Below are 15337 nucleotides of genomic sequence, written 5' to 3' on the forward strand. Positions count from 1 at the left end.
GTTTTTGGGGTGTGGAACGAATTATACAAATTACAGTGTATTCTTATGGGAATATTTGCTCCAACATACGATTGTTTTAACATACGAAGCAGTTTCTGGAACGAATTAAGATCGTATGTAGAGGTACCACTGTATAGAAATAAACAAAATTTATAATTGAATTTTTTTTTTTTTTTGGTAGGGTTATTTATCCCAGTAATACATTTTAATCTATGAGTTAATATCTTGACATTTGGTTTTTAGTTAAAATCATGATGCTTTCAGTATCCATAATTTTTTTCATCTATTTGACGCTGCCAAAGACAGCATAGTGTACAGTAAGCTTTTTTTTTCCTTGTTTTCAAAGAAGCAAGTGGCATAATTAGTTGCTTTGACTTTATTTACATATTTATTTTCAGAGGTACCCTGGGCATTTTCTACCGCAGCATCATGTGTTTCCTAGTAACAGGAACAAAAAAATCGCTCTCCTCTTTAGGCTCCTCATCTTTAGCTAATAAAGAAGAGTGTTTGGAAATTTGGAATACGGCAATCAAAATATTCTGTGTCCTTGTAACCATGCTGAAGACTCATGAAACAAGATCCTTACTTAGCCCATGTCTGAAGGTAAGGGCAGCTATTTTCCATTTGTGCAGAGTTACAAAGTATGGCAATAAAACGGATTTTGAGCGAAGCGAAAAATCTATTTTTGGGTGAGATAGCAATGTCGTCCTGATGGAAGGTTCCTTCAGTAGCTTCCTAAGGGTATATATGACTACAGTAGATATTCCCAGAGAATTAAACTAAAGGTTTCACAGAATTCTAACTTCTGGCACGAGTGCCCTTAAGGTTTCCCTTTAGGATATCGTATAATAACGGGACGTATACTTGACACGCCACACAGCTATCTGCACCTCACATAGCGTTTATGCTTGGAGGGGAAAGTTGGTGGCAAGTTATGGGAAGGAGCCGTTACAAAGTTCTCCTCCTCCGTTACTGTTATGGTACTCGGATGACGTCATAAACGACGCCATCTTGGCTGACGTCATAACCGCCCGCATCCTCCATTCCTTCTGGCGTCGAGGCCAGCCCCATGATACAGTAAGATTGGGAGGGGGCCTCCCAAGGCCTAAATAGAGAAAAGGGCGGGTCCATCAGGACGACATGGCTATCTCACCCAAAAATATTTGGGCTTAGGCCATGTCGTCCTGATGGAAGTGTACCAGAGAATTAATGTATCATGAATTTTTTCCCTTTTAGTAGTGCCTTCGACTTCTAGACAATATTCCTTTGGTCTAATGACCCCAGAGACCTTGTGACATTACCGGTATATGTCACCTCAGATAAACATGTGTTATGTTACCGCTTCCTGTCCCCCCCCCCCCCCCAGCAGGGATGAGTCCTATTGGACTTATGGAAAGTCTCGAAGTTACTTGATAAAGAAACTCACTCAGCATCAGGAAGTACCCGCCGATCCCAGAGCAAGGTAGAAGATAAGGTAAGTACAACCTGTTGGAACAAATTACCTTAGTTTAGATGAGTTTGTTTAAATGAAGGAACAATAGTATTTCATTGTTCAGATATTTTTACACATTATAGAAAGATATTAAAACTCTCAAACAGTATTTTATTACAATAGTAGGACGAAATAAGATGCACGAGTACAGCAAATTCTTGTATTTGGGCATAAATAAGAATTAGCATACATAAAAGTAATAAATGTAAATTGTAATGGAATGCAAATCAATTACATAGACTTGGGACATTAATAGAAATAGATGTGGTATCTGAAAAGGAAAACTTGCCATCACACACGTTAATTCCGTAGGAATTATAAAGTCTTTCTAGAATGTCTTATATACACTTCATGTTAGGAACATGTGGCACAAGTGTTTTAGTCTATGTGACTTCACCTTAGTATAATAAGAACAGTCGTAGTGTCACTCGGTGGCACTATTTTCACTTATGTTGCGTACTAGGGTTAACACAGACACCCTTAGAGTTAAAGTCCCCTATAACTCACTGTTTATTGCAGCACTAGACAGCAGGTTTTAACACACTACCTGCAGCCACCACGAAGCGTTTCAATTCGTACACCTGCTTTGCATAGTGTTTGAAGAACACTCTTGAAGACTTCCAGCCCGTGAATGAGCGAAGACTTTCGAAGTCCATCGACTGGAAGAAATTCAGGGAAGAGGCGACTTTCCTGGGATCGTGACCTGCGCTCTGCGAATAAAGTAGGTGATCTTCGCCCTTAGTTGTTTGAGTAACAAGTCAGAACCCGATGTTTCCCCTTTAAAGAGCTGTCCTCTACCAAAGTCCGAAGTTCTTCAAAGATAGACCTTTAGTCTCTCCACTGGGCACAGGGAGACATCCTCCTTCAGAGGGCAGATTCTCCAGGGACCCCACCTTTTGGTGGGTAGCTCATTCTTGGCGAGAAATGTTGGGTCAGGAAAGAGGGTGAGCTCGCCTGTTTCTGCGAACTGGATCTGGCCTTCTTCCCTTGATAATGCCACAATTTCACTGACTAGCCCCCGAGGCTAGAGCAAATAAGAAAATTACATTTTGAGTCAAATCTTTCAGAGGGCAAGTTTCATTGTCCAAACTTGAAGCAAAATGGAGCGCCTTATCAAGAGACCAGGAGATGGGTCTCGGAGGGGGTGCGTGTCTGAGTCTAGCACATGCCTTCGGCAACTTGTTGAAAATGTCACTAGACAGGTCTATTTGGAAGGCATATAGTAAGGGTCTTGTCAGGGCCGATTTGCAGGTGGAAATCGTGTTGGCTGACAAGCCTTGTCCATGAAGGTGAATGAAGAAGGACAAACAGAAATCCATTGATATTTCTCTAGGATTTCTAGCCTTGACAAAGGCCACCCATTTCTTCCAAGATGACTCGTATTGCCTTCTGGTAGATTTTGTTTTATATTCCTCTAAGAAGTCTAAGCTTTCCTTCGAGATCCCAAACCTCTTCTTGACGGCTAGGGAGAGAAAATCATGAGATGAAGGTCTCGGGTTTTCTTTGATGAAGCGAAGACAGTCGACTTCTGAACTTGTTGGGTTAGAACTGGGTCTGGCAGGGGAATTAGCTTGGGTTGTAACTCCAGGATCAATGGAAACCAGTTGCTCTGGGGCCACTAGGGCCGCTATGCCTTGGAAGGATCTCGGCTTGGTGAGCACTTTTAGCAGAAGGTTGAGTGGAGGGAACAGGTATTTCTTGGTCCATCTGTTCCAATCCAGGGACATGGCGTCCACCGCTCCAGCTCGGGGGTCCTCGTATGGGGCCACGTAGCAAGGAAGTTGCTTGTTGTCGCTCGTTGCGAAGAGGTCGATCTGCAGTTCTGGGACTTCTTGGGAGATGAAGGAGAATGAGTCTGCGTCTAGGGACCATTCTGACTCTTATCGGGGCTGTCCTGGATAGAGCATCCGCTGTCACGTTGCGGAATCCGTGTAGGTTAACTGCCGAGAGGTGCCATCTTTTCTTCTCCACCAGGCGGAAGATGGGCAGCAACACTTGGTTGAGTTGGGGCGATCTTGAGCCCTGATGGTTGAGACATCTGACCATGACGTCGCTGTCCAGGGTCAGTCAAATGTGGACTGAGAGACGTGGGGACAGCCTCTTCAGGGTGAGAAGGACTGCCATGGCCTCCAAGATGTTGATGTGAAACGTCTTGAATAGGGGAGACCATGTTCCTTGAACTTGACGTTGATGGGAGTGACCTTCCCATCCTTCTAGCGATGCGTCCGTATGGATAACGACCGAGGGAGGCGGTAATTGAAGAGTTACCGACCTTTTCAGGTTTTTTGCCTCCGACCACGGCTTGAGGAGTGATCGTAGCCGAGTCGGCAGAGGTCTCTTGAGATCTCTTTGAGCGTTTGATGCGTATCTTCTCCAGACTCCTGATGCATCTTTTAGCTGTGCTCTTAGCACTGGGTCTGTCACTGAAGCAAACTGAAGGGAGCCGAACACCCGTTCCTGTTATCGTCTTGAAATCCGTTTGGATTTGAGAAGTCTCTTGACAGATCTTGCTATTTCCTTTCTCTTCTTTAGTGGAATGGAAAGACGGTGTGACTGAAGGTCCCAATGGATACCTAGCCATTGGAACTTCTGAGCTGGAGAAAGTCGAGACTTTTTGGTGTTGATCTTGAAGCCCAAATGTTCCAAGAATTGGATCACCTTTGTGGAAGCTTGCAGGCATTCTTCTTCTGATGCTGCCCACACCAGCCAATCGTCCAGGTAAGGCATCACCTGGACGCCTTGTAGGCGTAGTTGTTGAATGATCGTCTCTGCGAGCTTGGGAATATCCTTGGGGCTATGTTTATTCCGAAGGGCATGGCTCTGAATGCGTACTGTCTTCTTTGAAGCCAGAATCCTAGGTAGGAGGTGGTCTGGCAATTCATTGGAATGTGCCAGTAGGCGTCTGCCATGTCTATCGAGACTGTGTATGCCTTTTGAGGCAGTAGGGCTCTTATGTGCTGAAGAGAAGAGTCAGCATTTTGAACTTGTCGTTCACTATGAACTTGTTGAGAGGGGACAAGTCCAGAATGACACTGAGTTTGTCGGAGTCCTTCTTGGGAACACAGAATAGTCTTCCTTGGAACCTGGTGAACTTTAACCTCTTGATCACCTTCTTGTTCAAGAGTTCTTGGACGTATTCTTCCAGAATGGGGGTGGAGTGTTGGAAGAATTGGTGGAAAGCTGGTGGTGGTGTTTCCCAGCTCCATCCTAGACCGTTCTTGATGATGCTCTGAGCCCAGGGATCGAACGTCCAACGATCCTGGAGGAGGCGGAGTCTTCCTCCCACCGCAAGCATCTCATTGCTTCTGGTTGCCCAAGGGTTTACCACCTCGGCCGCTTGCTCCCTTTCCTCCTCTCCTTCTGGAGGGATGTCGAGAGGAGTCTCTGCCGGTGCCTCTACCTCTGGGATGAAAGGTAGTCAACTGCCTCTCATAGGCGGGCGTGAAGGCTGGTGACTGAGTCACCACAGGCTGGGGTACCAGTTGGAAGGTTTGTTGGGGCTGAGCCACCAACTGGGGAGCAGCAGTTGACGGAAGCTGACGTTTAGCCTGACGCTGCTGAGGTCTTGGCTTGTTGGATTTCTTCTTCGGTTGGGGGCCCTCATCCTGAGAAGATTTCCTCTTGCCTGACATGCCCCACTTTTGGAGAAAGTTCCGGTTCTTCTTGGCGGCCCTGTCAACGGTCTCTTTCACGAGGTCATTGGGAAAGAGATCTTTCCCCAAATATTGGAGGAAATCAGCTTCCTTGGTTCGTGTTTTACGGTGGCATTCGCAAACACGAACTCTGCAGGCTCTCCATGCCCTGACGAAGCTATAAAAGTCTTTCGTCAGGGTGGCGAGGTTGGTCTTGGCCAAGACCATATAGAAGCCTGGGGTCCGCTGTTCATCAGCCATCGTCTCCATGAGCACCTGGAGGGAAAGGGAGGCGGCCATCCTCTCTTTCGTGTCCTGCCCCCGACGAAGAAGATATTCAGAGAGCTTTGGGAGGTTTTCACTGAACTGACGTCCAGCGATGTCGGCCTCCAACGTTCCCACTGAGAAAGTTAACTGGATGTCCTTCCAGTTCTTGTCGTCGGGGGTAGGGCGAGGGAGAGGGGCCTACATTCCTCCAATGTAGGGCAGGGTTTCCCTTCCTCCACTGCCTTCAACACTGCTAGGAGGGACTTCTCCGCGAATGGGAAGACCTTGGTGTTTGGAGCAAGTAAAGATGGGTGTTTCTTGCCCAGGGCCGGCACCTTGGAGTTGGTGTATCCCTTGTCTTTCAGACAACCGGCTAGCAGAGATTGAGCCTTTGCGTGGTCGAACACAATGACCACCTTCGGCTTGGTTCCTCCTTGGAAACAGGTTCAGACTTGAGGTGAACCTAGCAGTCCGGGTACGCCTCGAAGCTAGGCCAGAATTCCACCTCTTCGAGGGGGACGGCGCCTAGCTTGTCGTTCACGAAGATCCTGCCACTAGTGATAGGCATGTGCTCGGCATGCCTCCATGGGTTCGTCACAGAGCAGGCTGGAAGGTCCTTCACATTGATCTTCCTCTGAGGTTGCTTCGTTAAACGGAGGATTTCCTTTTTGAAATATTGTCCCTCTTGCGGAGCCTCTCCTTGAGGACCGCTATCATGGCCTGGATATTGTCCATGGATTCGTCAGCTCTTGTGGGCATAGGAGTGGACGATGTAGAGGGGACTGGCTCCGAGATGACTACGGAAGCAATAGAGGGTGCAGGGGCGCCTTCTTCCTCGGAGTCAGGAGCCTCTGTAGGTTCCTCTTCTCGACCCTCGGCTATCAGGGTCCTCTCGGTGGTGTCCGACACCTCTGACATCCTTTCATCATCGTCGAGATGGATGTCATGGAGTGTGTCCAAAACTTCTGGATCGACCGTCAGTTGGACACAGGGGATCTCTGGTTTGGGGATGACAGTATCCGCAGATGCCTTAGGGAAGAGCAAAGCTCTCATCTTCTCACTGGGGAGATATGGCCCTGTGGCGTTCTTCTGGAAACCACGCACCCACTTGCGTAGTTTCTCACGAGCAATGTCCCTTGACTCCGCAGACTGGGGAGCCTCGAACGCCTCGTTGAGCAGTTCCTTGCAGACTGTGCAAATCTGCGGGTCCTAGTACCTCAGAGATCCCTGGATGACGGAGCAGCTGGCGTGGGTTCGGCACGCCAGTTGGCCGTAGAAGTCACGACGCTGAGCGCTGCAAAAGGCACTCTCACACCGGATTTACTCCTCCTGTAAAGAAGAAAGGGGTACATGAGTATTTGGAAGTCTATAATGATGGACTTAAAGTAATATTAGATTAGTCTTAAAGTAATCTCAATTACAGTATAAGATTCCTTTCCAAGTGTAAGCTTAGAATAGGTAAGCTGGAAATGAAGCAGGAAAGACACATACTTGTGAATCCCGCCCAGCCACTCATTGATCAAGCTTAGTAGGAGGTTTCGAAGCACTTCCTGAATTCTTCATGGAAGAAGCTGTGGCCTGATGCCGTCTCTGCACAAGACTTCCAGGGATTCGACATGGGCCTAGCTGAAGCCGAAGCTAGAACCGCTAACAATCCTGAACCTGTTCCGCAACTTGAGGTAGAGAAAATCATTGCACGCGGGAGGTATTGGGTCAGGAATTCGATGAGGACGACTTTAATAAGCTTCTTGAGGAGCACCAAGAAGAGCTTACGAAGGACGACCTAAAGGAGTTGGGGACCTTGTAAGTGAACGTCATTCAGGAAGAGCTCTCTAGCAGCGAGGAGCAGGAAGACACATCTACGACTACGACTACAACCATGGCAAAAATTAAGGAAATGCTATATCATTATAATAAAATAGCAGAGTTCATAGAAAAGAAACAGCTCGAAAAGGCTTGCACAGGTCGTGTTCTTCCTCAGTGTAATGATGTTTGCCCGACTAATTTCATAAACATTTTAAAAAGCAGGCAGAAACAAGCTTCCATAGATCACCATTTTTTAAAGAAGCCATTAGTAGGCCTAGGTGAAAGTCAAAGTGATCAGAAAAACAGAAAAGTGGAAGTATTGAAGAAATTTAGTTAGTACAAAATGTAAAGCAGGAAAAAATTAAAAAAACTAGAAGGCAAAATGAAAAAATTTTTAATTTTAAGTTTTTTGTGAAGTTGAATGATAATGTTTTCTGCCATTTCTTAATATGTTTTGTAAAGTTAAATGTTAATGTTTCCTGCTATTTTTAATGTGTTTTGTACAGTTAAGGGTTCATGTTTTCAACCACTTCTTAATGTTTTCTGCTGTTTGTCCTCCTCCTCTGCCGCCACTTTCACTTTCGGACGTTGTCTCACTCGAAAGGGATGCAGCTGAGTTTGGTTGGTACTGCTAGGGTGCCACAACCCACCATCTCCTGTTATCCACCACAAATGAAGCTTTATGTGCCAGATCCCCTACTGCTGTTACCTCAGCGGTCACCAAGGTGACTTATGCAAGCAGCAGGGCCTATCAGAACTGCATCACAATCACTCCCCATTTCTAGCATGCTCCTTTGTTTCTCACATCTATCCTCCTAACGCTTAGAGCTTCCTTCACTCCAGCCATCCACCCAGACCTTGGCCTTCCTCTTGTATTATTATTATTATTACTATCCAAGCTACAACCCTAGTTGGAAAAGCAAGATGCTATAAGCCCAGGGGCTCCAACAGGGAAAAATAGCCCAGTGAGGAAAGGAAATAAGGAAATAAATGAAGAGAACAAATTAACAATAAATCATTCTAAAATAAGAAACAACGTCAAAACAGACATGTCATATAATAAACTATCAACAACATCAAAAACAAATATGTCATAAATAAACTATAAAAAGACTATGTCCGCCTGGTCAACAAAAAAGCATTTGCTCCAACTTTGAACTTTTTGAAGTTCTACTGATTCAACCACCCGATTAGGAAGATCATTCCACAACTTGGTCACAGCTGGAATAAAACTTCTAGAGTACTGCGTAGTATTGAGCCTCGTGATGGAGAAGGCCTGGCTATTAGAATTAACTGCCTGCCTAGTATTACGAACAGGATAGAATTGTCCAGGGAGATCTGAATGTAAAGGACGGTCAGAGTTGTGAAAAATCTTATGCAACATGCATAATGAACTAATTGAACGACGGTGCCAGAGATTAATATCTAGATCAGGAATAAGAAATTTAATAGACCGTAAGTTTCTGTCCAACAAATTAAGATGAGAATCAGCAGCTGAAGACCAGACAGGAGAACAATACTCAAAACAAGGTAGATTGAAAGAATTAAAACTTCTTCAGAATAGATTGATCACCGAAAATCTTGAAAGACTTTCTCAATAAGCCTATTTTTTGTGAAATTGAAGAAGACACAGACCTTTTATGTTTCTCAAAAGTAAATTTACCGTCGAGAATCACACCTAAAATTTTGAAAGTCATACATATTTAAAGAAACATTATCAATACTGAGATCCGGATGTTGAGGAACCACCGTCCTTGACCTACTTACAATCATACTTTGAGTTTTGTTAGGATTCAACTTCATACCCCATAATTTGCACCATGCACTAATTCTAGCTAAATCTCTATTAAGGGATTCACCAACCCTAGATCTACATTCAGGGGATGGAATTGATGCAAAGAGAGTAGCATCATCTGCATATGCAACAAGCTTGTTTTCTAGGCCAAACCACATGTCATGTGTATATAGTATAAAAAGTAATGGGCCAAGAACACTACCCTGTGGAACACCGGATATCACATTCCTATAATCCCTATGGTGCCCATCAACAACATCTCTTTGAGATCTATTACTTAAAAAATCAATAATAATGCTAAGAAACGACCCACCCACTCCCAACTGTTTCAGTTTGAAAACAAGGGCCTCATGATTAACACGGTCAAAGTCAGCACTAAAATCAAGGCCAATCATACGAACTTCCCGACCACAATCAAGGGATTTCTGTACAGCATTGGAGATTGTAAGAAGGGCATCACATGCTCCAAGGCCTTTACGAAAACCAAATTGCAAACTAGGGAGTAGATGATTACCTTCAGCAAACCTATTAAGACGTTTTGCCAGAAGACGTTCAAAAACTTTAGATAATATGGGAGTTATGGAAATTGGGCGGTAATCAGTGGGACTTGAGCTACCACAAACACATTTACATAGAGGAGTAACATTACCAATTCTCCAACAAGTGCTAAAAGCTCCTCCTCTTGCTAACTTGTGCAAAATAACAGATAACTTTGGAGCTAAGAAATCTTCTGTCTTTATAAGAAAAACAAGGAAAGTATACCATTTGGGTCTACACCTCCATAAGCACCAAGGTCCATCAACAGAGCTTTAATTTCACAAGATCGAAAAGTTAAACTAGTTTGTTTAGCCTCAGGAAAACATGAATGAGGAAGTTCAAGTTTTTCATTACTCTGTTTACTGTCAAAAACATCAGCCAAAAGGGTTGCCTTTTCCTTTGGACAGTGAGTGACTGAGCAATCTGGTTTAAGTAAAGGAGGAACTGTTGCATCTACACCAAAGAGTGCAGATTTAAGGGTAGACCACCATTTATGTTCCTGAGTTGTACCAGCAGATGGCCATTGTCCATTCTCTCTACATGCCCAAAGGGCTCAACACATTCATATTCACTCTAGCTGCTAATCCATGTCTTTCACCCATTTTACCCTCACTACTTTGTTCCTAACCCTATCTAATCGAGATACACCAGCCATACACCTTAGACACTTCATCTCGAACACATTTAATTTCTGTCTCTCTGTCACTCTGTCACTGCTTTCCCACAACTCCAACTTATACATCATAGTAGATACGAACACTTCCTCGTTCAAAGCTCTCTTTACATTAATTCCTAACCCTCTATTCTTTACCACTCCGTTTACTGACCCTAATACTTTACATCATTCATTCACTCTGATGTACATCTGCTTCCACTCCACCATTTCAATTGATCTCACTTCAAGTAATACACTATTCAACATGACATTCAACCTAGCACCACTCTTCCTTCTCGTGCATCTCATAACCTTATTCTTACCCACATAAACTCTTGACTTCTTTCTCTCACACACCCTCCCAAACTCTGTCACTAATCGACCCAGCTTCTCCTCTGAGTCTGCAATCAATACCGTATCATCCCCAAACAACTGATTCACCTCCCACTCATGATCACTCTCATCTATCAGTTTCAAGCACTCGAGCATTCACCTCTTTTACAGCTCCATCAACAAACAAATTGAACAACCATGACAACATCACAAATCCCTGTTTCAGTCTCACTCTCATTGGAAACCACTCATTTGCTTCATTTTCTATCCTAACACACACTTTACTGCCTATGTATAAATTCTTCACTGCTTGCAACAACCTTCCACCAATTCCATACAACCTCATCACATTCCACATTGCTTTTCTGTCAACTCTGTCATAAGCTTTCTCCTGATTCATAAGTGCAACATACACCACCTTACCTTTTACTAAATATTTCTCACATATTTGCCTTACTGTAATAATCTATTCATACACCCCCTACCTCTTCTCAAACCCCCATGTACTTCTAAGATTGCAACCTCTATTTTATCCTTAATCCTATTAATTAACACACTACCATTCACATTTCCAACCACACTCATCAACTAACACCCCTTGAATTATAACACTGATGCACATCTCCCTTACCTTTGTATAGTGGAACAATACACGCCCACACACCCTGTATTGTCTTTGTAGGCTGACCTTTTCCAACCAAACACTAATCTGGTTATTTGGAATTAGGTCTTTTTGCTAAAGTCTGTTATAAAAGATTTCATTGTTGCAAGGTTCTATTGCATTTGATTTTACGTAATTCCCCTGTATTTTAATACAAACTACTAAAAATTCATCATTTCCACTTGTTTTAAACAGGTGATCTTGCTATGTCTAGCTAGGTAGCCAACAAATGTTTGAAGAATTCATACAGGTTTTTGTACGTAGTTTTATACGCTTTATGGTTGGTTACTTTGAATAATTTTTAAGATATTTTTTAATAGATGTGGTTCATAAATTAGAATTTTTTTATTTTATTCTTTGTGATGAATTTATTTACAGTGTTGCTATTTTCTTAAGGATAAGCAGGCAAATTAGGAACAGTAATCGCTATTCATTTCATGTGTTTATTTGATGGATTAAATGTTATGTTAAGTAATGAAGCAACACAAAATATTTTGAGTGCATAGAATATTACTTGTGACATCATCATATCATTTTACACAATGAATTGTTTTGCATAGTTATCAGTAATAGAATTTTCCTCTCCCTAAAGCCATATACAGTGTTGCAAGAGATTTATCCAAGAATTATCTCTTGCAATTGTCAGACAATTTTTCAAGTTCATTCATGTTGCTCAGAAAGCCCCTATTTAGCTTCCAACTAAAGTAAAAAAAAAAAAAAATAATAAAAGGATTTCAGGAAATAGGGTTGTTATTTGTCGCACATTTTTTTGACTTTTCATCGTCAGATTTTGTGCTTTTACTTGCTCATGTTTTTTCTGTTGATTAAAAAAAAAAAAAAAAAAAAAAACTTCATGATACACATGGGAGACTTGATTAATAAGGAAAATTTGGTAATCATTTAATAATTTGAAGCTTCCTCTGCTAGGCTGTCTATGAATCTGTATACATTAATGAGCTATTTGCTTTTGAAGGGACTATCTTCTCATAGCTAAGCACTTTTCACAATCATTGCAGTATTTTATGGAATCCTAAAAAGTTATTTATTTTATAAGTCAACTCTCTTTTTTTAGTACTCGCGTACTTTCCTGGAACTCTTCTTGAGAAGTGCCATGCCAGTGCTAGATTCCTGTCTTCTTGTACGTAACCAAGATGTAACAGTCCTTCTCAAGAATCTCCAAATATCTACAAGATTACTTCAACATATTTGCACACATTCCAAGGTATGTGTACTGTATATTGGAGGAAGCCTTATATTTGCCTGATTATTAGTTTTGTGACTGTAATCCAAGTGATAATATTTTGTCAAACCCATGAAAAGGAGTTATTGGTACTGTATTTATGAAGCACTGAGTGTGCTAAGGAATCTTATTTAGACCAGGCCATATGCAAATTATTTTTATTTAGAAATAGCTGAAAAGAAGTTTTTGTATCAAATATCCATTAAAGTAGCATTATATTTTGAGAACCACTCCTTAATCTCTTAATGAAATCTATTAAAAAAGGAAAATTCTGATAGTCTAAGTGTCACGAGGAGACTTGATAGAATGTACAACTGTATATTTCTCATAGGCTGTCAATGATCCATTGTAAGCTCAGAAATTTTAAACACAAAACTTAGCCGGTGGATATATATATAGCTAACGTCTCTGACGTCCGACAGAAAATTCAAAACTTGCGGCGATCGAAGATTGGATTGGGTAGCTGGGTGTACAACTAGCGCCACCACTCGCCAGGATACTCTAACCATTCCTCAAATCTTCAGTTCTTCTAAGTCGTGTAAACATTGAAATATTCTTGCTCGCGCTAACCTCAAGTTTTTCTACAGCTTTGGTGAAGTACTTGTTTATTGGTTTATGGCTTTCGCTTGATTGGATTTTCTTACGATTTTTCCTGAAACTTTTTGATTTGACTATTTTTGACCCTTGCTTGTTTGATCTCTCTCTGGATTTTCCGTATGGCCGACCCTTCCCCAGTGTATGGGAAGTGAGTGAAAGGCTTTAAGATTATAGTATTTATTTTATCACTTCATATATTCTTGTTGATATTTATAGATTTACCTCTATATTTTTATATCTCACCCGCTTTACTAAGGCCTCAATCGATCTCCACTCCATTTGTACTAAATACCGAGTAAATTTTGTATTTTTATGGATTGATGGGATGAATATTTTAAGAAAATACTTTAAGTGAATTTTTGTCTTTTTAATAAATTTTTTCTTTGGATAGTCTTCGATCTGTTTTCAAAGATTAACTAGCGTTAAGTTTTTTTATGCTATGCAGTTTTCAGTCTATTGTTATCACGATTTCACTTTGTATCGATTTTGATGATTAGTACATTCTTCTTACAAACTGAAGTTTTTAAGTTGTACTAAATAAAAGAAACATGTTATTTTGTAATTAATTAGTCCTTTAAGTATTTTTCTTAGTCAAATAACCTCTTTTTTTTGTGGAGAGTGAGTGGCTTGAGCCATTACTCTCGTAACGAGAGAGAGAGAGAGAGAGAGAGAGAGAGAGAGAGAGAGAGAGAACGTAGTTCTTCACGATTTAGTTTTTTATTCTCGTCCCAAGTCACTGTACAGGGAGAGAGATAGAGAGAAAATGTAGTTCTTCGCGTTCTAGTTTTTTATTTTCGTCCCAAGTCACTGTACAGGGAGAGAAAGAGAGAAAACGTAGTCCTTGGTGATCTAGTTTTTTATTCTCGTCCCAAGTCACTGAACCTTTTTAACTTATACTTTATATATTTTACTTTTACGTATATATAAGTTTATTAATTTTTACACGTGTGATACAATTATGTACTAATGAACCTACACTAAAGGACATATTTCGCAATTCTAACCTTTTGGCTTAAGGGAGAATTGCTTGCTACGGATAGAAATCAGCTTTATTCATGTCCGATGTTAAATTGTTAAAAAGTGCCAGTGTTAGTGAAAAAAGTGCAAAAAATGGGTTCAGTGTTGCAGAGGGTTCGTCTGTTCGTACTTGCAGTTCACCCTGTCCTAGACCTCTTTCAAGCTCCCCAACCCCTGGGAGAAGGAATGTCAAATGACAAAAGGGAACGATAGATTTTAAACCACGAACAGACGTTTTTCCCTCACGAGTTGCGGTTGTCGTTGCTCGTCACGATCACCCTTATCTTGGGAGTGGTGAGACTAAGTTCTCCTCATCCTCCGAAAACGTTAACGTCAGTAAGAAATCCTGGCGTCAGGTTTCCAGACCTCTCAAGAGGAAATTGGTTCCTTCAGAACAAAGTCAACGTCCTGGCTGCAGTCATTATAGCACCCCAGAACGTCTACCTTCATCAGAGGAAGGTTCGCCTGCCAAACGTTCCTTTATAACGTCTGGTATTGTTGCACCGGAGACTCCTTCACAGGGTCACGATTCGGTAGTTTCATCTGGGCATTCCAGACGTGACGTGAGTGCTGCTGCTCCCGTTGTCCTCACTGACGTCACTTCCTGATCCACGTGTTCTAGATCCTAATTTTAGCATGCTGCAGGACTTGCAGTTGAAACTGTCCACTTTCATGCAGTCTTATTGTCCAGCTCCTGATCGACAGGAACCCTCGCTTGCGGAGCGTCACGGTTCTAATAAGCGTGACTTTTCTCTCCAGACTTCTAAGCGTGAAGTTTCACGTCACGCTGACGTGACCCCTAGTATTCGACATACTGTCAAACGTGACGCCGATCGTCGAAGACGTTGAACATCGGTCGATGCAGTCCCGACGTGACGTCGACCTTCATCCTCTGCCTGTTATTCATCGGCAGGTTGATGCAAGCTGTCAAGCTATTCCATCCCGACATCTTGTTGACTAACCACCTCGCAAAAACATCGAGCTTCCGGATGAAGTTTATTTTGAGGAGCAAGAGGATAATCCCCTTTCCACAGCTGTACCTTTGGGTATCTTGTCTGAAGAAGAGGAACCTAGATCTGCCCAACAATCTTTGGATTTTAAGAAGATCATGACTGTTTTTAAGGAAGTTTTTCCTTCGCATTTTGTTCCTGCTGCTCCACACTCGCTTCCTTCAGAATTCACCTTAGGGTTGGCTGCTACAGCTCCCTCTTTTACTAAATTGGCGCTCTCTCGGTCTTCTAAGAGAGCTTTGTGTTTGCTGAGAGAATGGTTGCAGACCAAAAGAAGTCTTGGCAAGTCAACCTT

At 42.3% G+C, this 15337-nt stretch overlaps 1 protein-coding gene across 3 annotated transcripts in view; it reads left to right on the forward strand.

Annotated features, from left to right (window-relative positions):
• Nucleotides 1-15337, forward strand: part of Fancd2 — a 728399-nt gene that overhangs the window by 679698 nt on the left and 33364 nt on the right. For all 3 annotated transcript variants that reach the window (XM_068387949.1, XM_068387938.1, XM_068387943.1), the window contains 2 exons: nt 399-603; nt 12251-12400. In XM_068387949.1, the coding sequence (XP_068244050.1) occupies nt 399-603; nt 12251-12400 (355 nt within the window). The remainder of the gene's footprint in view (nt 1-398; nt 604-12250; nt 12401-15337) is intronic.

Source organism: Palaemon carinicauda, chromosome 1 (assembly GCF_036898095.1).
Source record: "Palaemon carinicauda isolate YSFRI2023 chromosome 1, ASM3689809v2, whole genome shotgun sequence".
In the NCBI taxonomy this organism is placed as follows: Eukaryota; Metazoa; Arthropoda; class Malacostraca; order Decapoda; family Palaemonidae; genus Palaemon; species Palaemon carinicauda.